Source organism: Doryrhamphus excisus, linkage group LG9 (assembly GCF_037039965.1).
Source record: "Doryrhamphus excisus strain RoL-2023G ecotype Guam linkage group LG9, RoL_Dexc_Guam_v1.1, whole genome shotgun sequence".
NCBI lineage: Eukaryota > Metazoa > Chordata > Actinopteri > Syngnathiformes > Syngnathidae > Doryrhamphus > Doryrhamphus excisus.
The window spans coordinates 10,853,763-10,878,178 of record NC_136365.1 but is presented as its reverse complement, the minus strand read 5'-3'; the positions used below and the strand labels follow the sequence as shown (position 1 = coordinate 10,878,178).

The following is a 24,416-nucleotide window of genomic DNA, read 5'->3' as shown; positions in this document are numbered from 1 at the left end:
TAAAATAGGCTAATGACGCCACTGCCTCACACAAATGACACTATGTTATTTCATGTGGTCATTTGTAGGAAATAGTGATTACACAAACATGCATTGCAATATACAAAATAAACATAAAAAATACTAATACTAATACTAATATGGAGAATGGACGAGTTGATCATTTATTATGTTAATATCAGCATAACCGTATTTGACAGAAAAAATAGACTCAGGAGAGCTCAGCACCATGGACAGAGAGCCCCCCTCCCAACCTTGCCTCCCTTCTCGGTCTCTTCCGGGCGCACTCGGCAGCTGGCTGCGATACAGCTCCTCCCTCTTGTGTGTGTCTTTCCTCACCAAACATCCTTGGACGTGGACAGTTTCACTGAAGAGGACTTTCCACTCTGAAATATCCGGAGCGTGAATCCAAGCGTCATTTTTGTTCTTTTTGACAGAAAGGTGTCGCAGAAGAACTCCAACGGGCAATCGCCCCCCCAATTCTTTGTCAGCGATGGGGACTTGGACTGGCTTCTGCCCAGGCTTGCACTTATTTGTGGGTGTGTGGCTCTTGATCGCGTCTAACACCTTCCAAAGCACCAAGGCGGAGATACGTTGCGCATCTTGCCCGCCGCCCGTTCAACTTCACACGGGTGAACTGCGCGCGAAAGCCACAGATGACCCAAACCTCCTCAGAAACATCCGAGCGGAGTTTATGGAAGTCGGCATGGCGCACCAAAATGCTCGAATGGACGGCAGCGGAAAGATTGTCCATGAGTTTAAGAAGAAGTCCACTGTGAAAAGTGGGGCAAAATTAGAGTCTGCCTTTGCGCATCAGAGAGCGAAGAGAAGCAGTTCTGAATTTGGAGAGTTTAGCCTGGCCGACCAACCAGGCCGGAATTCGGGCAGCACCCTGGACCAGCTCAGGTCTTCTGCACAATTCAAAAGAAACAGGGACGACTGGAGAATAAATAACCGCCAGGATGAGCCAAAGCTCACCAGCAGCACTTTCGCCCTGACCGGAGACTCTGCGCACAACCACGCTGTGGTCTACTGGTCTGGACTAAACAGCAGCGTAAGTACATCTTCATTCTTTCAAATGGACTCATTTCTAAAAGTTACCGGGCTTAATAACGCTCTAGAAATGACACTTCCAACTGCGTTTCGCACAAAGTTGAATTAGCAAGAAACAGGTGCATTTGGAGGCTGCAGTTACGCACGGAAACAAAAAGCCCTCTCTGCTGTGGCGTCTATTTGCGTGACATTCTCCGAACATATCAGTTTATGTCCAGTTCAGTGCGGCACTGGAAGGTCACGCACTGTAAGTTAAGGATTTAGTTTGTCATGATTTGTAGCCTGAGAGAGAAAAAATCACTATGATTTATCTACGGTATGAGCTACTAATGCATGATTCATTCCTCCTGCTGCTGAAAAGGGCTTTTTCATCCAAATTAATTGGGGAGAAGAGCTAATAAATTATTGCTCCATCTACCACCAATCCGTTCATTTAGAGACTTTTTTGAAGGGGGCATTGCTTTTTCTCTGCCCTGATGACATGTGGTAATTGTTCAAACGACCTGCTGATGACAATGAAACAATTATCATCATTTTGCAGTAGCTAAAAAACAACCTCAATATGTGCATATATGCATGTATATTAAATGAATACATAGTTGCAATAATGAAAAAGAAAAATGAAAAAAAAGAAAAAATCCATCCATCCATCCATTTTGTATGCCGCTTAGCCTCACTACGGACCCGGGGGCGTGCTGGAGCCTATCCCAGCTGTCTTCAGGCAAGAGGCAGGGTACACCTTGGACTGGCTGCCAGTTGCCAGTCATGATTATTATCATTGTTAAAAGTAGAAGTAGTACATTGCATTAAGGAATACTACTACTACTGATAATAATAATAATGTGTTACAAATATTATACCCATTCATTCACTCATTTTCTACCCCTTTTTCTCACGAGAGTCGCGGGGGTGCTGGAGCCTATCCCAGCTGTCTTTGGGTGAGAGGCTGGGTACACCCTGGACTGGTTGCCAGTCATGAGGATTATGATTATTATCATTATTAAAAGTAGAAGTAGTACATTACATTAAGGAATACTACTACTACTACTACTAATAATAATGTCTTACCAATATTATACCCATATATTTTAATATCTATTATTAATTATATTATCATAGCCAGGATAATCTGGCAAAAAATCTGGATAAAAATATAATTAATAATAATAATAATAATAATAATAATAATAATAATAATAATAATAATAATAATAATAATAATAATAATAATAATAATAATAATAATAATAATAATAATAATAATAATAATAATGTTATATTAATGCTATAATATTAATGTTGTGATGGTTGAACTTGTCAAAATTGTTCATTCATTTTCCATGGCAATGTTGTCCTAAATGATAGTCCTAAATGAACTGAACATTGTGATGTTGGAATGGTTTGAAGTGATTGAAAAACGTAGGTGACTGTCAAAAAATGATGTAGAATAAGAATAATATCACAGAGGTACCTCCATTTTTGTTATTTGTTTCAAAAAGTCCAATGAAAACTGGAAAAATCCCATTGGAAATAAAGTAAATCCAATTATTCTGTTCCAGACCCCACAACATATTTTAATAGTATAACTGTTTTGCGATATTAGCTTTTTACATTTCTTCTATATTCACCAGGATGTAATGCAAGCAGATAGTTTGCGTAACATTGTCATTTGAGTTGCCAGATTTGGTGTTGGGCATGTCATCTTCTTTATCTGAATAAACAAGCAACGCTGTTATTATCATCTGTCCACGTCTGTATTAATTACTGCTGTCAAGAACTTCAAAAAATGGATTTCAGTGAAGAAGAACATAGTTCCAGTTAGTTGCCTGGGCCTTGGGCCTTACATAACGGGTCTGGTTTGTCAAAACAATATGCGTTCAAAAGAGTAATATGTTTGTTGTGTGTGTGATTTGGAACACATATGTAAACAAGATGGCTGCAATTTTCGGCTACAGTCCTCATCACCGAAATCCGACCAGAACTGGGCTCACGGGACAAAGTGGGGGCTTAGTCGCCATTGATGCAGCACACTGCTCATGTGGATGTCATACAACTTTCATTCATTCATTCATTTTCTACCGCTTATCCTCACAAGTTCGCTGGAACCTATCCCAGCTGTCTTTGAGTGAGAGGCGGGGTACACCCTGGACTGGTGGCCAGCCAATCACAGGGCACATATTGACAAACAACCATTCACACTCACATTCATACCTATGGACAATTTGGAGTGGCCAATTAACCTAGCATGTTTTTGGAATAGGGGAGGAAACCACAGTACCCAGAGAAAATTCACGCATGCACGGGGAGAACACGCAAACTCCACACAGAGATGGCCGAGGGTGGATTTGAACTCGGGTCTCCGAGCTGTGTGGCCCGTGCGCTAACCACTCAACCACCGTGCAGCCTGTCATACAACTTCATATCAAAAAATTGCAACTATATCTTGAAGTTTGTTTTTCCATTAGCCTTCGTACAGCTGCCTGGGTTTTGTTGGCCACTGTAGTCTTGCACGGTGCGTTGTATTATGGGTCACCGGACACGGTTTGTTGTTTTCCACCTCCAACAACTCAAGCACAATGAGCCCAATGCGTAAAAATTTATTTTCTAAAGAAGACAACTTGAATAATGGAACAATAAATTTGAGATTTAAAAACAGATTTACATGGTAAAAAATGTACTAAATATGATTAATTAATCACAACTAATGCTTTAATTTGACACCCCTAGGGTTAATACCACAAGCTTTGAAGTATCAATGGTTGTGTTACAATTGCATTTAACTGGGCGTTTGAGAGGGATTGACTGGACAACAGGTCAGTTTTATTGTGTATCCTACATGGGGGACAGCCCCTCCCTCGTTAACACTAGAGGGTCCTTAAAAAACAAGAAAAATGTCACAATATGAATCAAAGACCCTATGTGAATTGCCATTGGCCTCTTTCTGGTTTCACATGATTAATTTGTTGTTGCGGCGGATTCGTTTGCTTTATTCCATTTGAAAAAAAATCTCATTTTCAGGCTTGTCTCAGTTGATTATGACATGGTGCATGAACTTGTTTTTTACCCGCAGTAAAGACCCAGGCAATGTGAGCAGAACATGTTTGTGTGCACACACGCATGTTTGAGTGTGTGCTGCCTGCTGAGCCCAGAGCGACATTTTCCTGTGCCACTGCCCCTCGACTTAAAATCTTTGATCATCATGTTGATGACTGAGGCCATTATTTCAAAGTATTTTCACTTTTATTGCAAAAGAAATCTAAATCAGGCCTGGCCATAAGGCTTTTCCTCATGAGAGATATGCTTTTTCAGCTTCATCAAGCGCTGGTGCATGTTTTGCTGTGAATGGAGTGCGAAGACAGGGAGATTAAGCGTGAAGTCTTCTGACTTGTCTCAAGTGGTAGTTAAGTTAAAGCAAGAGTAAGTGGCTTGCTAATAAGAACGGCTGGCTGGCTGCAGCTTGGATCAGTCGCTTTAACCCTGAGTGCTTTTTCACTGCCACATTTGGTTTTAGCCTCCATTTTCCCACTGCTGAGGTGTTTGTTACAAGAAAATCAAGAGTATTGGATGTTCAATCAGACTCTTCGAGTCACTAGAGCCACCCTGATGGCTCAGTGATAATTCAAATCCCTGTGTTGTTCAATTGCGGGACATTTGTTGCACTTCATTCTGCTTCCTCTATGGCTTTTCTTGGTGTTTCATACATGTTTTTCCACTGTTTTTGTGTTCTGTGACAAGTACATACAGTGTCATATTACACGCAATAACGTCAGAGGCTTAGGTGGTCCTGGGATTGCTAAATGTGAAAGGGTAGTAGACAGATAGGGATGGTTACATGACTTACAGTATTCCATACATCCATTTTCTATGCAGCTTATTCTCACAAGGCTCGCAGGTATGCTGGAGAGGCGGGGTACACGCTGGTGTGCCCTACAATATTAGTTTATCAATTTACCCATTTTCTTTCAAGGGGGACCTATTATGCTTTTTCCACGTTTCTGACCTATAAATGTAGTTAGAATGTCGTATTCTTGCGTTAAATGATGCCAATGTTTCAGATGAGGTTTGTGCATTTGGAAGTGAGCTCTGAAAGAAGTTTGGGATAGCTCAAAATGCTCGGTTTGAAAAGGCGTGGTCAAACTCCCCCATTGTGACGTCACAGAGGGGTGGACTTCTTGATATATAAACTCTCTGCCCTGCCCCAAACTGTGCTTACCCTCTCCTGCCCCTATTGCTACTTGCTAGCAATGCCTCAAAAGGGAATGCCACATTTGTTTCCAATTCATAAAGACGCCACCATCAGGCACAAGTGATGGGAGTTCCTGATTCCTAAAACAAAAGAAATGTATTTTAATCTGCCAACGCCATTTCACACTGGACTGTTTAGTGAACATGGGTCACTATGGAGCTGGACTAGCCTACAAACTTGCTGAAGCCCTACACCTTTCCAACGTTACTTGGTGGTGTTGAAGAGTCAGAAGAGCAAGCAGTAAGTAAGAGTTTATCAGTGTAAAAGCACTTGTCTGTGTCACATTATAACATACAGGAAGCGGAGTTGCTAATAGCCTTTTCCTTTCCAAATTTAGTGGCTCAACCTGAGTTTTTTACACACTGGTAGTCCTGCCAAACACATTACACGTTACCAATGCCGTCAAAAGGCTAAAATGCTAAAGCTACTTACCATCGAAAGACGTCTTGAAGTAACCTCTTTTATTGATAAACTTCTGGGTCAGATTTACAGATTCCAACACATATACCTGGATAATAAAAGCGGACATTTTAAAAAGATAAATCGCCGTTTATTAAACTGGAACTCTTTCTATGCACTGGCAATGTGATCAACCACAGTAGAGTGGGCGTGCCTGGAGGCGGGCCGTGGGTGAAATACAAAAATTTTGCGGGAACCACAAAATCCAAAGAAATACAGCTGAATAGGTGCAGGTTCTGGAAGAACTAGAAAGCTTTCTGTGCTGGTTATTGTGTGTAGCTGCTCTATAGGAGTCCACAACTCAATACAAAGGGCCAAAAAATGAGCACAATAGGTCCTCTTTAAAGCCATGTCCAAATGTGTAGCAATTTGTAGTGTTCCCGTGTAAGGATAAAGCACGACAAGAAAACCCTGCAACGAGGTCATCTATCATCTGTCAGTTCTCTATATGCTTGATGAAATCACAATCATCCTGACATGATCACACTCTGTCAGAATCAAACACTTGAGGGGGGCTTTGAAATTGATGATTGCTCTGACTGCATAATCACAGACTGACAGTCAGTTCTTTCTTTTGATATTACCTTGATACTGTATTGCTGTGACCCCATGAGGTCGGACTCAAACTGAAACATATCGCTCACCAAAGTCTTCCTATAATAAATAATGTACATCCAATTAATTCATTCAATGCAAATTTCCAGTACTGAGAGAAATATACTCATGTTGTAGTCATAGTCACAACGCTATTATAGTCTTAAATTACTGCACCAAACAGACCTGTCCGATATGCATAATTGATATCCAGCACTGTATGTAAGTAGAATTATGTAAAGAAAAAAAAGTATAATTATGTACAGTATATGTACGTATACACACAATGTAAAAGGTAATGGTCTTCGGAAGAGCAAGGAACGAAACGAGGAAGCTTCAAATGACTCCAAAATCCTTCCTGCCATCTCATAGAAAGCATTTCTATGAACACAGTCCTTGAAATGAGGCAATGTGATTTCGGATGTAGCGGGTTCTTGTTCAAAAAACTTCAAGCGACTCATCACACACCTCAACCTAAATTACTGATGGAAATACATTATAGAGTGGCTTCATTCCTGCTGCCCCGGTGGCTGTGGAAGAAGAGAGAGGAGGAAAAAATAGAATATAATAAATAATGTAGCCTTCCAGCGGGCCTTATCTCCCTCATCACTCAATCTCTCCTCCCTCCCCTTTCTCTAATTAGTCTACAAATTTGTTTCGCTTGTTCCTTTTTCTTTTTCCCCCCCTTGTGACCAGACCGTAAGCAAGAAGACTCTATTTATTCCCGCAGTGAAGTAGAGTAAAATACAAACGTAGGCCATTAGAAAACACATGATAGACATGATATGTAGTATTCCACACTGTCTAGAGCAGGGGTCAGCAACCTACGGCTCCAGAGCCGCATGTGGCTCTTCAGCCTCTTTGTTGTGGCTCTCTTTGCAATGCTCAAATATTTGTTTTAACACCCAAATGAGGAAAATATGCATCTTTTGAACAAAATCTGACTTTCTGTGAGGCCGTATACTAGCAAGAGTACTTGATCAACTCCGCTTTTTCTCTACTTTGATATCCCAAAATTCCCTCAATCAAAATCTTGGGAGACTAGCAAATTGCTCTGGATGTGAGCATGTTGCTACACATTTCTTAAGGCGTGCATGGGGAGAACATGCAAACTCCACACAGAGATAGCCGAGGGTGGGATTGAACTCGGGTCTCCTAGCTGTGAGGTCTGCGCGCTACCCACTCGACCGCTATGCAGCCCCTATATTCTGCTGTTAAATTATGTTTCGCGGCTCCATTCTATTTTTCTTCAGTGAGTGAGGGGGTAAAATGGCTCTTTTGATAGTAAAGGTTGCCGACCCCTGGTCTAGAGGGCTCTAATAATCTTTAAAATTATATTTTAAACATTGTAAACAGGTTTTCTATGAAAATATTCAACTTAGAAATAAGGAATCATAGTTGGGTCTGGAACCAATTAACGTATGTATGTAAAAAAAATATGTAAAATATAATAAAACACTGACTCAAATAAAAATGAAATAAATAAATAAATAATGTGCACTTGTATGGAGTGTGGGCTGCACGGCGCTAGAGTGAATAGCACGCAGGCCACACAGCTAGGAGACCCGAGTTCAATTCCACTCTCGGGCATCTCTGTGAGGAGTTTGCATGTTCTCCCCGTGCATGCGCTGTTTTTCTCCGGGTACTCCGGTTTCCTCCCCTATTCCAAAAACATGCTAGGTTAATTGGCGACTCCAAATTGTCCATAGGTATGAATGTGAGTGTGAATGGTTGTTTGTCTATATGTGCCCTGTGATTGGCTGGCCACCAGTCCAGGGTGTACCCCGCCTCTCGCCCAAAGACAGCTGGGATAGGCTCCAGCACCCACCCTCGTGAGGATAAGCGGTAGAAAATGAATGAATGAATGGAGTGAGGTCAACCCTAGCAGGCTCACCCAGCCAATATTACAATAATAACAATAGACGAGAACGTTTGTACGTGTTACACAGGCACACCCATCCGTCTATTGTCTACCACTTATCCTGTTCAGGGTCGCGGATAGCTGGAGCCTATCACAGCTGACTACACCCTCAACTGGTTGCCAGTAATTCACAGCTGCTACATATCCTGTAGATCACATGACAGAAAAAAAGTCCAAAGAGCAGAAGCTAATTCCATCAAGCTGGAGCTAACCAAGTCAGCACAATATGATACGGGATGATATAACTCCTACAAGTCCTATAAATCTAGGTGATGACTTGCACTTAAAATGTCATATAATGTTAAAAATCGTCTTTGTACTCAGCACAGGCTTGCTATCACATTAAAGAGGCCATTGAAAAAGCCATCCAATCAAGACAGAATGTTTCTGCTTCTCAATGCAGGCTGGATCTGAGATTTCATAATACCACCCCAAGCTTCCAACCGATGAGCCAATGCAACGTGGAAGTTTTCCCCAAACCTAATCCCCCATCATTAGATTTGTTGTATAGCTTTGTAAAAGCACTGATAGAAGCCACCCTCTTTAGAGTGCTGAGGAGGGCTGGGAATGTCAGGTTACATCACGATACGGTACACGGATACATGGTTTATAGTGATGGGTCGTTCATGAATGAAACAACTTGGAGAAGTGCTTTGAAGTGAATGACAGGACCGGCTCTTTGAAGTGAACAAGCCGTTGTCTTTTTTCTGGTAAAGCTGCACAGAATTAGTGAAAATATGTGATCTGTCATCTTTCAGTAGAAGGGAGATAGAGGGGTTACACATACAACAAGCAAGCTGGAATGGTGAGGAAATTAGCAGCAGGACACAAAAGCCAAGACTTTTTGTGTTTCTGAATGACTAGTACTACTATAGACTTTGTTACTATAGGCTTAGTTTTGTTGATATTGTGTTGTTTCACTGGAAATTGTTGGAAAATGTAAAAATTATACACATCATCCAATTGGATTTGAGATTGGCCTTTATTGTTGTCACTGTTGCTGTCATGGGAATTGTTGTTGCTACTGTTTTTGTGTCTCTTTCTGTGTCCCTTCTTGCTCTGGTCCGGCCGCTCCAAATTTGCATTGCAAAAACATAAAATAACGGAAAGTAAAATTTCTTAGTACAGGGAAAGTTGTTTGTTCTCTTTAGCATGTAAGGGCATTTAGATCAACAATACTATCTGCCCCAATGGCTGGACAGGACAAAAAAAAGAGATGGGCCTTCATTTTGTGTGTGTGTGTGTTTTTTTTAAACATATTTTAGTCTGAATAAAATCAACTTAAGCAACAAAAAAATTACAGGAGCAGAAAGAGGAAATTCATTTTTAGGATCTATGTCTTAAAAAGAACCACACTTCCCATCACTTATGGCTTATACAATAATAATATATTTTTATGGTGAAAAAGAACAGAGGAAAAATAATAATATCCTAGTTAATATTTTGCTACAGGCTGCATGCTGACACTTTGACACAAATACTTTTAGCATTTGTGACGCTGAAATATCTAAACAAGTACACCAACATAACACAAACAGGGGTTGTTTTGCATCAAAGTAAGAATTATTTAAAAATATAACACTATAAACTATTTACAATTGCACTCCTGCTACCTCGTGGCCGTTTTTAATGGCTTGACATTGCTCGGAAGTGAAATACATTAGTGGAGAGTTGCATCATCATCACCCCATTTTGCTTCTCGTCCAAAAAAAAAAAACAAAAACGTAAAAGCCATACAAATACGTTGTTTGGATTGGGCATTCGGGTTTATAAAACCCGATAACTGTGTCTTTGGTATTGAATGAGTCAATACGTGACTTTCCGCAATGTAGGATTCCTTATTTATGAATGAAATATTTTCATAGTTAGAGCATATCAATCGTATTTACGGCCCATGCTTAACCCTCTAGACATAAAATAACACCCCTAGTCACCTTTACGACATATAATGCATAATGCAGAAATAAGATTCATGCATACTACAAATAAGACTCCAACATGTTAGCATGGGGAGAGTTCCTTCTTGTTATTTTTTTTTACTTTCTGTTCGATATGACACTTCCTGTAGTGGTTGCTGTCTCATCAATGTAACGTAATAACCCTTAGGGATATTACAGTAACATTGCCAACACCTAGTAACCAGTGTAGCTCATCGCCACATTTTTGAATGCATCTTCTGAATGCCTTACATTTGTATTTTGTTGTGGCTTAAAATGCTTGAAAGCGCTTAACTAGCCAAAAAACACATACAACTATGCATATTTTTGATTAATAATAGGCTGTATTCGACCACGAAACAGCATGGTTTGTTAATTTATACAGTATGTTTTTGAAAACACCTGATGCAGTGAAGTCTTAAAATTTTAAACATTAAGGAGCTGATACACAGCTGAAATGATACACAGCAAAAGGGTATTGATAATAATCCAACATAAGATTAAATATCACAATATTTCATTGCAATTCAAGTTTACCATATTGCGCCACCTCAATGGAAATGTACATTTTTACATCATCTATATTTTACTTTAGACCTTTTCATGTACTCATGTTGTTATGACATTGTTTTCTTATTGGGCAAAGTTAAAACCTGTGGATTGACTTGATAGGATATTGAGCTATGAGACACCCGAGGCTCTCCATGCGTTGTGACCTTATCCGTTTTTTTTTTTTCCTGAGCCAAATGCGATACCTTGTAATGTTGATGTCCCTTGCCATTTCCAAAACACCGGCAATCGAGGGAGTGCAGCCAGGCGATGAGCACGTAATAATGTCAGACTGCAGTGAAACAATCCTACATGCTACAGTATATGCGTTGCTCCTCCTTTAATTTCTTCTTTCCTGTCCCCTGCAGCCATTTGTATCCACATGGTCACACATCCACCCAGGGACATCATTTCTCGTATACATTCAGGTTGATAAGTGACTTGCATGCTCACGCGTACTAGTTTGAAAATACATCAATATATAATGTCACCCTCAACACATCAACTGCCTTTGTGCTTCAAAAAAGTTAGAACCTGATATTTGAGGGAGGCTATGACTGAATAAATTAAACAATTGTTAAGGTTGCGACAGGTTGCGTGGGAGACACTGCTAAAATGGAAATCTACTCTAGATTGAAATGAAGCCTATAGTGGTTCTATTTCTACAGCTCAACCTGTTAACGATCATGAGTGAGTGGTTGATCACCGTGCCAATTTGATCTGGATTGCTTGCTCACCACAATCGAACTGCAGCAGAATTTGTTTTGAACTGACCAAGACTACCCTTTTTTAGATGGTCTCAAACCTGAAACCATCAGGTGGAGATGCAGGGAGTTGTTGTGTCTACTGACTGATCTCGGTGTTGGTGACATGGCGAAAGTATTTTACTCCCTCGATCTTCTTGAGGGCTCTGAGGTCAAAATCATCAAGCTTGGCTGCTTGGATGTCCTTCCAGAGCCAGGAATTTGCACCGTACAGGAGGACTGGAATGATGGCAAACCAAAACAGATTTTGGGGCCTACAAAAACCAAGGTTCTACTGTACTGTACTTATGAAGAAGAAGAAATGAAAGAAAGAAAAGCAATTGTTTGGTCACGTGTACAATGTACATGTACTGCATTTAACCCATCCTCTCAAGGAGCAGTGGGCAGCCATAGTGCGGCACACGGGGACTGGATCGTGGTCATAAGTCAGCATCGTGGTCAGTGAAGCATCCATGTGTGGTTGACCCTGGGGGCAATGTGACTTGCGAATAGTTCACAGCACTGGTCTATTTTCTAACTTGCACAAGTGCTATTAAATGCATTTTTCAGTTTTTGTTGAATGGCGTGTTTTCTTTGAAGTTTGTCAAGCAGGGAACATGTTGTCTCAAACTTGACAAAAAAAGGCATAATCATGATCAATCATACAGGCATGGATACAATTGTTTGTACTTTTCTGCGAAAGAAAGAAAAACAAGGCTCACTGAAATGATTCTACACTGACAAATCTGACAAATGTAATAAAAAAAATACTGGCATTTGCCAAAAAGTTACAACGCTTTAGGGAGGCAAATCTGGAGCTTTTTTTTGGCAAGTTCCATCAGTTCTATTTTTAGACAGAAAAAAATTAAACATAAATACAAAGAACACGAAACTGAAAGTAGATGTACTTGTATTCTAAGACTACTTATCTGCATCCAACACATGGTGCTTTTAATCTGGGGAGGCTGCAATGAAATGTAAAGACTATGAAAGCACCCATCCATCCACTTATCTGAGGTCTGATCGCAGGGGCAGCAGCTCAAGTATGGAAGCCCAGATTTCCTTACTACTTCGTCCAGCTCTCCCTGGAGGATCCCGATGCCAGTTGCGAGACTTAGTCTCTCCAACGTTCTCCGATGTCTCCTACCAGGTCACCTCTCCACTGAGGCGTCTGGGAGGCATCCTGACCCGATGTCCGAGTCACCTCATCTAGCTCCTCTCAATGCAGAGGAGCAGCGGTTCTACTCCGAGTCTCTCCCGAATGACAGTGCTTTTCACCCTACCTCTTATGGGAGAGCCCAGCCACCCTACTCATTTTGGCCATCTGTGTCCACGATCTTGTCCTTTCAGTCACTATTCAAAGACTCCAAAGACCATAGGAACCGAGATCAACTATGTGTAAGATGGGAGCTTTGCCTTTCGGCTCAGCTCCCTCTACGATCGATACACAGTATACATTCCCGCAGACGCAACGTCCTACACTCACTTTGTGAACATGACCCTTAGGTACTTCAACTCCTCCACTTGTGACAGGTTCTCATCTTCGATTGAGAACCCTGGACTTGGATTATCAAAGCATTCTGGAGCCAAATGTGTTGTCCAGTATCAGAATGCTTGGTCTTAGTCACAGATCATGGGTCCTCTAACAGGACAATGACCCCAAAACACCCAAGAATGCCCAAGAGCCAAACTATTCTGGAGTGGCCTTCTATTATTCCTGATTTAAATCCAACCCAACTTTAATCTTGTGTTACTGTGTCTTTAAATGTGCCGATCTTTGTCTCCTCCTCTTGTGCTCAGCTTTGAAGTGCTCTGTGCAGACACATCGAAGTCTCCAAGTAAAAGAGATTTTAAGAGTCAGATAATTATCGAATTTTGTGCTGGAAACTCTCATAGGGTTTTAGAATTTGATCAGAGAGCGACAACGTCGAGCTGAACCACCTACTGTATTGGTACAGACAATCTATCCGGGGGAGTTGATTACTGTGACATCCAAATGGTAGCCACATTGGCATAAAGCACCTGTTGGTTAGCCATAAGGATAGCCTCTTGCTTTATATAAAAACAAAACAACAACTGGGATAACTGCAGATGATGGAACTGATTTTTGTGCGGTTGCACTTGATTCCCGTCTATTGTAATATGATGTTTTGGCAAAGTTTGTCTCCAAGGCCCATTTAATGCTACAAGTTGATTAAGTTACCGTGTGATTCTCCTGTATGGATCCTTATGTAATTAATATTTGTTAAAACTGATTATAAAAGCTGAATGGTTACATTAAAGTGCACTGTGCATTTGTGAGACAAGAACAAAGATACATTTCATTTCATGGTTTGTAAGAAATACTTAAATATTAATGCTGAATTTATGTTCAATGTTAATGGTAAATAGTTTTATTGTGAAATCCATATTTCTTTTGTAATATCGTAGGTGGACACTTGAAATAATGACTCTGCCAGTCACCTCCTGGACATTTAACTGGACAATCCTTGTGAAAAAAATGGGTGGTAGGACATTGTATGAGTGCACTCATTTTATTTATGGTCATAATCTATTTATGTACCGAATGTCAATGTTATCTTCATCCCAATGACATATATTTCTTTGACTCTCTGGTGTACATGTTTAGGACCGGTTGTGTTTCAAATAGTCCAAACCATTTAAATACATCGACTCCAAACTGGCAGGATTGTTTATGTGTGCATTATTTAGGGTGGATATTTAAATAGTTACAGCAAGAAGACACCGGCTAAATTCCTCCTAAACCCAGATACTGGATAGCCCCAGCTCTTAGTTAAATATTGTCACTGCCTTCAAAGGATAGACACCAAGGTGGGGTTAAATGTGGAAAAGACCTGTAAAATGCAGTCTTCCCACCAAAACCCACCTGATAGAGCTGCAGCAGTTTGCTCATGAAATGTGGGCCAAAATACCTGTGGACAGGTGCTGGAGTCTCACTGACTGAGTCAAAGGGTTGTAAAGCGTCCCATTATATTTGTTAAAGCGAGTTTCGTCTCTTTATGGGGAATGGTAATGGTTTTATTTCATAAATTTTTTTAAATGTTGAAAAATTTATTTAAATTCTTTTTAATTTTTATTTATTTTTTTAAACTATTATTATTATTATTATTTGTCACATACCAAAGTACGAGGTGATATGACTATACAATGACATAATGGGTACCATAGTAAGTGTCAATATAGTGGTATATATAGCACACCATGACTGGTTCAAGACTCTTCATCCTTGTATTGAGCAAACATCAACTGCTTGTATTGTTTCTTGAATTGGCTTATTGTTGTGCATTGTTTGAGGTCCTTACTCAATCCATTCCATAGTTTGATTCTATTTTTCTTTTTAATTACTTTTGCCCGTTTCCAATTATTACAGTGATTATTGTAGGTTTTCCCTATTATTGGCGTAAGACGACCAACAGTTTCCAAATGCATTCTAAGACAACCTGATGTAAATCTTAACTTTCCAACGTAGAAAATACCAGGATTCAGCCCTTATTTGCTGGCATTCTGCCCCTGTGTTTTTGACTTCAGGTATTTAAACTTTAGCTGTACTTTCAAGTGCGAGTAATTAGCCAGCACTGCCGTGTTATTTGTTTACTGTTGATGCTCACATCAAGCTGTGACAAGCTTTGCCTCGCCTGGTTGTACGTCCCTGCATGATTTTCATTTATTAGCGAAAAAAGCTTGTCCTTCCACCTTTAGCAGTAAGACTGAATACTGACACACGGAGAAATGGAGCAGCCCTTTTTCTCCCACTAACGTGTGTGCCAGTGGTTATATTGTACATCCTCAGACATGACATTTTCATACAATGTCATACTGGTATTATCGTGGGTGGTATGCTACAGCGCAGACATTCTGGCAGCTCGACCGGCAAATAGTTCCCAGCACGGGTCTATTTTCTAGTGCTACTGAACCCATTTTAAAATTTGCATCCATCTATTTTTAGTTGCATAATTCAATATGCAGGCATAACGTTTGTACTGTTATGGCATATTTATGCCTTTTATGGGAGCTCAGATCCCAATGCCAATCAGCTGATTAATTGGATGATCGATGGTCAATCATCTTAAGGTATCCTTGGCAAAATGGAGCTGTCAGTTAGACATGGGGAGGTTTTATTTATTTTTACCATGGCTGCATACATAAATATAAAAGTATCATGGAACCTCGGTTAGCTTATTATTTCATTCTAAAAGGTACAAAACCAATTATAACTAAATCAGTTTTTCCCAAAAGAAAACATGTAAATTTATTCATCTTTTATGGACGCCCAAAAATGTTAACATAAAACTCTTTTAATAAATTGTTTGTGTACATTGTCTGATCAGTGCATCTTGTCAAGGAATTAATACACTTTGTTTAGAGTTGTGGTCTCCGATAGAGCAGCTATACACAATAAACTGCACAAAAAACGTTTTAGATTTTCCAGAATCTGCACCTATTCCAGCTGTATTTCTTTTGCTTTGTGCTTCCTGTCAGAACGTTTTAATTTATTCCAACCACAGCCTGCCTCCGCTGTGATTGATCACACACCCAAAGTGCTTCCTAACTATGAACCATATCATCCCAAAGGTTCAGTTTTACCACGTCTTCTAAAACCGAAGCCATCCCAAACTTCTTTCAGGGCTCACTTCCAAATCACTATCTGAAGCTTTGGCATGGTTTAACACGATAATACACCATTCTTACTACATTTATAGGTCACAAAAGCGGAAAAAGCATAATAGGTCCCTTTAAATGTATTTTGATCACAACAAATACTTGTTAGTATGCTATTAGCTTGCTAATACGTGGAACCACAAGTCCTGAGGACATTTTACCTGAAGATATGATTGACATGAATGGCAGCTTTTTACATTATTTCTCATAAGAACTAATTGATTCAATGATTGTCGGTTAGAGGTAGACCTTCTGGAATGGATCAATGATGCTAACTTGCTTGTTGACAAAGACGGGCGTGAGGCCGAAGGAACGAGCAGATATCTATATGGACACCACCTTTGTATTTTGCTATGAGTTGTTTCTTGAATCCAGTAGCATTATTATGGTATTATTATGATTTTGCTGCCATGATCATTAAGAAAAACAAAGAATTGTGGGATAATTAGCAAAGTGCTGATAATGGTATAGACGGACAACCATGACCTCCGGTTCCAGTTCCCATGCTAACATGGTGCTAAAAGGCTAACCGGGAGAGCAACCAAGGCAAAATGTTTGTGTTTTGGTTCATGTCAAAAATATCTGCTAAAATGTTGCCTCGGATCACATACATTTCCACCAAATAACGCAAACTCAGGTTCCACTGTACCTTGAAAGTAGAAAGGGCCAAATAAAGGTCACTCACTCACCTGAGACATGATGTCGTTTATTTCTAGAACTATGCCACATCAGATATTCCTATGGTGGAATAGTTTAATCCGTCATGTTAGTGACCAAGCACCAATATTTGCTGAGTTTAGTGTGGAAAATGGGGTGACGGACATACACACATACACATTTGGGCAATGCTTCTCACTCTCACTTTTGGTCTGAGTGAATGGTGCCATGCCTGTAGGAGATTGTCATTGATGGAGACAAATGTTGACACATCACACTCCAGGACCTGCAGTCAATTAACACATTGTCTAATTGAAGTGATCTAGTGACGTTATTATGAGAAATTGCAAATGGTTATAAAATGTGTACATTCTGAATTAACTTTACAATCAGGCCTACTTCTTTATTTCCTTGCAGAAATGTCAACCATTTGCAAACATATGTCTATATTTTGCTGATGACAGCAGCCGACAGACTCATTCATAAATTTAAGCTTCCATCTTGTTTTAATGTTATTCTCAAGCTGTGCAAAATCTAACAGTGTATTACAGGACAGAAATTCAAGTTGCACACGTCTTTCTCAGCTTGCGTGTACCTGAAAAAGTCTTCTGGCCATGAAATCATTCTTACTTTCAGGTCACATTAAATGTGTTTGAATAAAAACAACAGTATATTTCCGAATCAGAATCAACAATCATTCATTCATTCATTCATTCATTCATTCATTTTCTACCGCTTTTTCCTCACGAGGGTCGCGGGGGGTGCTGGAGCCTATCCCAGCTGTCTCTTTTATTCACCAAGCCTCTATCATGAGCCATTTTTTAAATGGTAATGAGCCTGAAAGAGTTGTTTAAATTGCTTGCCAGATACTAATATGAGCTTTTCTTGTGAAAGGAGTCTGTAAATTGTCAGTAATTATTAATCCTTGTGTTTTTATGTGACAGTGGAAACTCAAACAGTATTATTCTTTCCCCTAATCCTATTGAGAAAATATTGTGAACCATGTACTAGAGTGAAGGCAAAGCCATTGCTAAGGATGTCTTTTGTGACTTAAAGTGAATTGAGGTGACTAAACGGCTATACAGTTTACACACACATATGTACATATACGGTATATTAGGGGATTCAATACAGACTGCGTACCCATTTCCCACGTGGTACACATTAAACATTACAACTGAGGGACAGGAAGTGTACAATTGGCATTGTGATGCACTTGAACAAGCTCGGCTAATGTCCCTAAAAGCAGACAAAAATGCGAGACACCCGGCACAAAAGCGGTTATCTCGGCGGACATCCTGGAGCCATGGCTAGCGTAGTGCCATGAAGTGCTTGGATCTAACACTTTGTAAACATACAAATACAAGTGGATTAGATGAAAGCAGTGTGTTCAGTAGAGATGGGGAGGGGTGATTTGGCTGGGACTATTAATGCTGCACTTCAGGCAGTCAACTAAAAATAAAATAATAAGTCACACTGTTCAAACTATTATTGTTGCTTTTGCACTTTCCCAAAAAAAACACAATTTTCTTGTCAGTTTATAAACATGCAAGTCTTGCATATCATATATTAAATATATTGCAATGCATATTATTCATATTGCATGGCTTGTTCTAGCAATTTCCCTTATGGTTCAATAAAGTCCAAGTCTAACATCAGCCATCTAATATTATTTCCCTTTATTTGCAGAAAAAAACTGATTCATATTAGTATTGGTTTGCTGATAATGATATCTGCATGGTAATGATGACAGAGGTGATTTTTAACGACTATTTCATTGAGACAAAATGTTTATTGTATGTCGCAATATGTGTATTATTTTGCAAAGTGTTTGTGAAATGCATCCAGTGGTATTGCAGCAAAAGAGACGTCACATGTTTTATTCAAAACACCGGATGTGACCTGACAATAGTTTGAGGGAAAAGATGCTGTCCATATCAATATCGGTTCATATCAGTTAACGACGTGCTGATCAATATTGGTACACCCATATCAACCATCTTTTTAACTGATACTTATACGAGTACACGGGAACCTTTATTAGTGTGTCAGTTAAAGTAGAAAATGTATGGGAAACTTTTTCCTCAGTTTGTGTATGTTTTCATTGTGTAAAGTGCCTTGAGATAATTTCTGTTGTGAATTGGGGCGATATAAATTAAATTCACTCAACAGATTGCGGATCAATTGCAGGGTCAGTGGATATAGCAAAACCTGACAATTGCTAAACAGACAATTACATTATCCCAGTGGTTATCAACCTTAGTTAGTGTTTTCAAACTCACTTGTACCAGACCTGCAGAGCAAAAGACACATTGAGCATATTGAGTGTTGTTGTCGTACATGTCAATCTGTATTTCAAAAAGTCTCTATGATATTTGCCAAGCTTGCAAGGTGAAATATCTCCCGGTTCTGGCGCCTACGCTTCTCATTCATGTAGTGGTGCTGCTGTCAGGCATTCAGGTTATGCACCTCGAGACACCTCCTGTGGTCCCAGGTCTTGAGGTGGAACACTTTCTCTCTGACGACAACACTCAATTTTTCATCTCTGTGATAGCTAGAAAAACTGCTCCAATAGATGATGTCCTTTTTTTCTTGTGTTTCAACACAAGAACCATTTGTGTGCACAGTTCAATTCTGTAAACAGAGATGATACAATAAATTAACAAATGATGAAATAGAAAACATGTAAAATATTCCAACAATGAAAAAACTATCGACTCAAAAAATCGACTCAAAAAAAGCTAGTTAACTTTTTCCACAGAGACAAGTGAATGTCACAAGCGTCATTCTCAAGTGAGGTAACTCATTCTTAAGTAAGCTCTACTTGAATTTCAGAAATTATTTTTGAAAATGTCTTAAGCAACATTTATTAACATATTGCTCTAGTTCAAAAAAGTTAACTTTACTTAGACTCATTCATTCATTCATTCTCTACCGCTTTTTCCTCACAAGGATCGCGGGGGGTGGTGGAGCCTATCCCAGCTGTCTTCGGGCGAGAGGCGGGGTACACCCTGGACTGGTCGCCAGCCAATCACAGGGCACATATAGACAAACAACCATTCACACTCACATTCATACCTATGGACAATTTGGAGTCGCCAATTAACCTAGCATGTTTTTGGAATGTGGGAGGAAACCGGAGTACCCGGAGAAAACCCACGCATGCACGGGGAGAACATGCAAACTCCACACAGAGATGGCCGAGGGTGGAAATTGAACCCTGGTCCTCCTAGCTGGACCGCCGTGCCGCCCTTTACTTAGACTATGCTTGCAAATATTTTTTTTAAGTAACCCCTACTTGCTAATAAAAAACGCCCTATTCTTGATTAAAATAATTACTCAGTGTAACTGACAGTGTAGTCTGACTCCTGGTGTCATCTTACAAAGAACGCTGAAGTCATGACAGAGCAAATTAATTAAAATAAAATAATAATAATAATAATAATAATAATAATAATAATAATAATAATAATAATAATAATAATAATAATAATAATAATAATAATAATAATAATAATAATAATAATAATAATAATAATAATAATAATTTAGACTACAAGACACGCATCAAATATGAGTTTAAAATAACAAACAACCACTATTTTAACTTTTACGCATACCTTTGTCCGAGCAGAGCATTATATTGGCAAATGGCTGCCATGAGTGCGCAGCAGCCATTTACTGTGACCAAGAATGGGCGGGAGGCAGGTTTGGTTAAAGGATGAAAAAATATATATATATAAAAAAAATTAAAATAATAAATAAATAAATAAATAGTACCATTACTGCTGCTGACTTGTAAGACTCTTTTTACTTGGGTGGGTGTTGTTAAGTGCCTAAGCAAGCATTATTATTGTCCTTATTCAGCAAAAGTCTCCCAGGCTAGTTCCATGCCAATTTGAACAATAACTACTAAAAGGGGTCAGATTAATGACAGTACAGTACTTGTGCTGATGAAAATCGCGGCACTCAAAAGGTCCAGTATCAAGTGAATAAACGACAAATATAAAGTTACTGCTGTTTTACGTTAGTTTTGCCTATCATTGTATTCAATAACCTGGAGATGCCAACCGTAATAATCATTTATTGAATTAACTGCCAAAGAGGAATGAGACTTCTGTTTACTCAAATGAGTCAACCAAATGGATAATAACAAATACTGTAATTCATGAAATACACATGGCACTTTCTCCCATACGTTGTCAGTCTGACCAGCCTGTTGCACATTCTCAACAATTGCATTTGTTGACTGAAAATGTAGACATTGCATGCTTGGCAGATGCTTACTTTCCATGCCCAAATATAAAAAGCTTTAACGATCCGAATCTGAAGAATTACAGGTCGAGGTAGCGCTCATCCTGCCCCAGTCCTGTCATGGAGAGACTGATAGAGGACCTTTCCAATCAATGGTTGCTCTGTATCATCCTGCAGTGTCATATACCTCCAGTCTATGGTGAAAATAAGCCAATTCAGGCTTGAAGAGACCTTTGGGATATTCAATTATTGCAGTTTAGAGAATGAAGCGACATTTATCACAATGCTTGACCTAATACAAAATCTAATGTCTGGTGTTTTGTGCCGCAATGACAGTTTGTGATTGCTGAGTCTTATTTGTTCTACAGTTAAAATTCATAACTTACTGTTATGCCAAGTTGTGAGCCGAGAGCTTTTCATCATTATACAGACACAGAGACATCTTAGGAAGATGGATGTAAATTTGCAGACTCCAGATGCTAAACAGATGGAAGTGCAACTGCAAACGGGCTAGTAGTGAGGCATGCAGGAGGTGGGTTGAATTGAGTTACTCACATACTGAGCTGCAAAGAGCATGCTCAGGCGTGAATAGATGGAAGTGAAAAGCAAAAAATATGTTTTCATAACAATATGCTGTTTAAGGCCCTGCTCTAACCCCTAACATAAGCTTAGACCGCCCTCTGTGACAGCTTCTTATGATTGAAAAAAACAGGGGGGTATCATGTATGTAATGTTTTCAAAGCTAACATCAAACATTACAAATTCCACCGTATTTAGTCTGCTACAAAAAAAAGGACAAATTAAATGGTGAAAAATAATTTTACATTTTCTATTAGCTGTGGCACTCCACTTATTCTACAGGCTCAGGTGGTTGATTGGTTGCCTCCCAACTCAATGCCCAGTTGCTAGTTCAATTCTCCCAATCGTTAAACATATTTGTACATCATTCTCAGTTTTTACATTTTAAATTCCTCCATTTTTGTCTGCTAACTCCTACCACATTTCTCAACCGCTTTAAACCATTCAAACTTCGTGTCATCTACATTTTCCGTAACTCATTGTTTTCTGTGACATTTTCCATTGAAAATGAATGAACAATTTCAATGCTGCTCCTATAGGTGGAAATTCATTTTACATTTAACATTACATGTTAAATGTAATATTAAACGGTACGTTCTGCTTATTCCGTGCACGGTTGCATGGCTCGGGTTGTAGCATGGTCATCTCCTAACATGATGGTTGCTGGTTCGATCCTCTGTGATTTCAACATATTTCAAGGCTATTCCAACATTCAGTATTCATTTTTATTTTGCATATGTCAAATTATGGGGCGGCACGGCGGTCTAGTTAGCGCGCAGACCTCACAGCTAGGAGACCAGGGTTCAATTCCCACCCTCGGCCATCTCTGTGTGGAGTTTGCATGTTCTCCCCGTGCATGCGTGGGTTTTCTCCGGGTACTCCGGTTTCCTCCCCCATTCCAAAAACATGCTAGGTTAATTGGCCACTCCAAATTGTCCATAGGTATGAATGTGAGTGTGAATGGTTGTTTGTCTATATGTGCCCTGTGATTGGCTGGCGACCAGTCCAGGGTGTACCCCGCCTCTCGCCCGAAGACAGGTGGGATAGGCTCCAGCACCCCCGCAACCCTCGTGAGGAAAAACGGTAGAAAATGAATGAATGAATGTCAAATTATGTCATTTTTAGTCAGTTCAGTCAGCACATGTAAGCTGTCAATCACAGCTTTTCTAAAATGTCCTGCAGTTTTCTAAATTCAATATTTCCTGCTACATTTTTTGCCATTAAAAATGAATGGATAATTTCCCCCTATTGGTAGAAATAAATTTAATGTTGGCTTGTTGGATTGATTTTACATTTGTAGGGCATTTCTACATTGATTCTACAGGTCAGTTCAACTTCAGCATTCACACTTTCTACTGAAATTGATTCATCAAGTTGTAATCTAAAGTCCAGGTTCAATGAAAAGAACCTGTTGAGTGAAATTTAATGAAGAAAGATTAGCTATTGTCATGATCCTGATGGGCCCCATGGTGGCCGAGTGGTTAGCATGTAAGCCACACAGTCCGGAGATCAGGAAGACCTGGTGGTGTTTGCATGTTTTCTGGGTACTCCGGTTTCCCCCCACATTCCAAAAACATGCTAGGTTAATGGACCACTCCAAATTGTCCATCGGTATGAATGTGAGTGTGAATGGTTGTTTGTCTATATGTGCCCTGTGATTGGCTGGCGACCAGCCCAGGGTGTACCCCGCCTCTCGCCCAAAGACAGCTGGGAAAGGTTCCAGCACCCCCGGCGACCCTCACGAGGATAAGCGGTAGAAAACGAAAGAATGAATTGCCACAGTGCACGATAACACAGTCAAAGTTTTGGCGAAAATCTTCAAATCATGCAAAAAACAACTGGGGCAGTCGAAAAGTCAGGTTTGACTGTATGCTCTTCTGGAGTATTCATAATGCATAATGATGTGTGATGTTAGCAGTTCTTTTGAGAAGACACTGAATTGGATATAATAAGTGATACATTATTAAAGCGACACCCCTCATTGTATTTATGCTCACAGCATTAGCTTTCTAATACTGCATTCCACCGAGAATGCTGGCAGAAACATAGAAGCATACACTATTAACGTTCACTCCAGTGGGGCCATGAGTGAAGGAATCACTACATCATGTAAACGAGTGAAATAGATGAAGGGAGTTAGAGCCTAGGGAAAATAGACCTTGCTGTCGAGCCACAATAGCATTCAGCTCTGAGCAGGCAGCCCAGGTAATTATCCCATCCTGTCACTTAAATACAAATGAGCCTTTTTATTTTTTTTTCCCCCCACAGTGGAGAACAGTTTAATTAAGCCCATTTGTGAGCCTCGGTGTATGCACCTGTACTTTTTTCTGAAATGAAATATGTCATCAACAATAAAATGAGCACAATAATATCATTTTATTGCAGAAGGGATTGTTTTTTGGCCCAATGGTTCTTGCCACCCGCAGGATGGCTTTCAAGAAGCACACTCTTACCAGTCACAGTCCTGTGGTTCCAGGTCTGCCCATTCTGCCTGATGGCTACACCTTAGGTAGTGCCTTTGTCCATCACTAGAGGGAGTGGGTAGCCGTAAGAAAAGTGTAATCACTGCAGGCTATTATGAGGGAGAATTGCAGCCAGCTGCCTGATTGTATATCAGAACCACTGAATCTAGACAGTAATACTACAGTTAGATAATGGATGTTGGTCATGTAACTGAAGGGATTGCATTGGAATCCTTTTGTAGGCAACAAAGCTACTCGCTGAGCCGCTATTTAGCCAGATAT

At 39.8% G+C, this 24,416-nt stretch overlaps 1 protein-coding gene across 2 annotated transcripts in view; it reads left to right on the top strand.

Moving 5' to 3' along the window:
• The first annotated feature begins 298 nt into the window (after positions 1–298).
• The window catches only part of sorcs3a (sortilin related VPS10 domain containing receptor 3a), a 175,220-nt gene continuing 151,102 nt past the window's right edge, over positions 299–24,416 (top strand). For both annotated transcript variants that reach the window (XM_058086792.2, XM_078793390.1), the window contains exon 1: positions 299–1,054. In XM_058086792.2, coding sequence (XP_057942775.2) covers positions 494–1,054 — 561 coding nt within the window. In that variant the 5' untranslated portion in view covers positions 299–493. The remainder of the gene's footprint in view (positions 1,055–24,416) is intronic.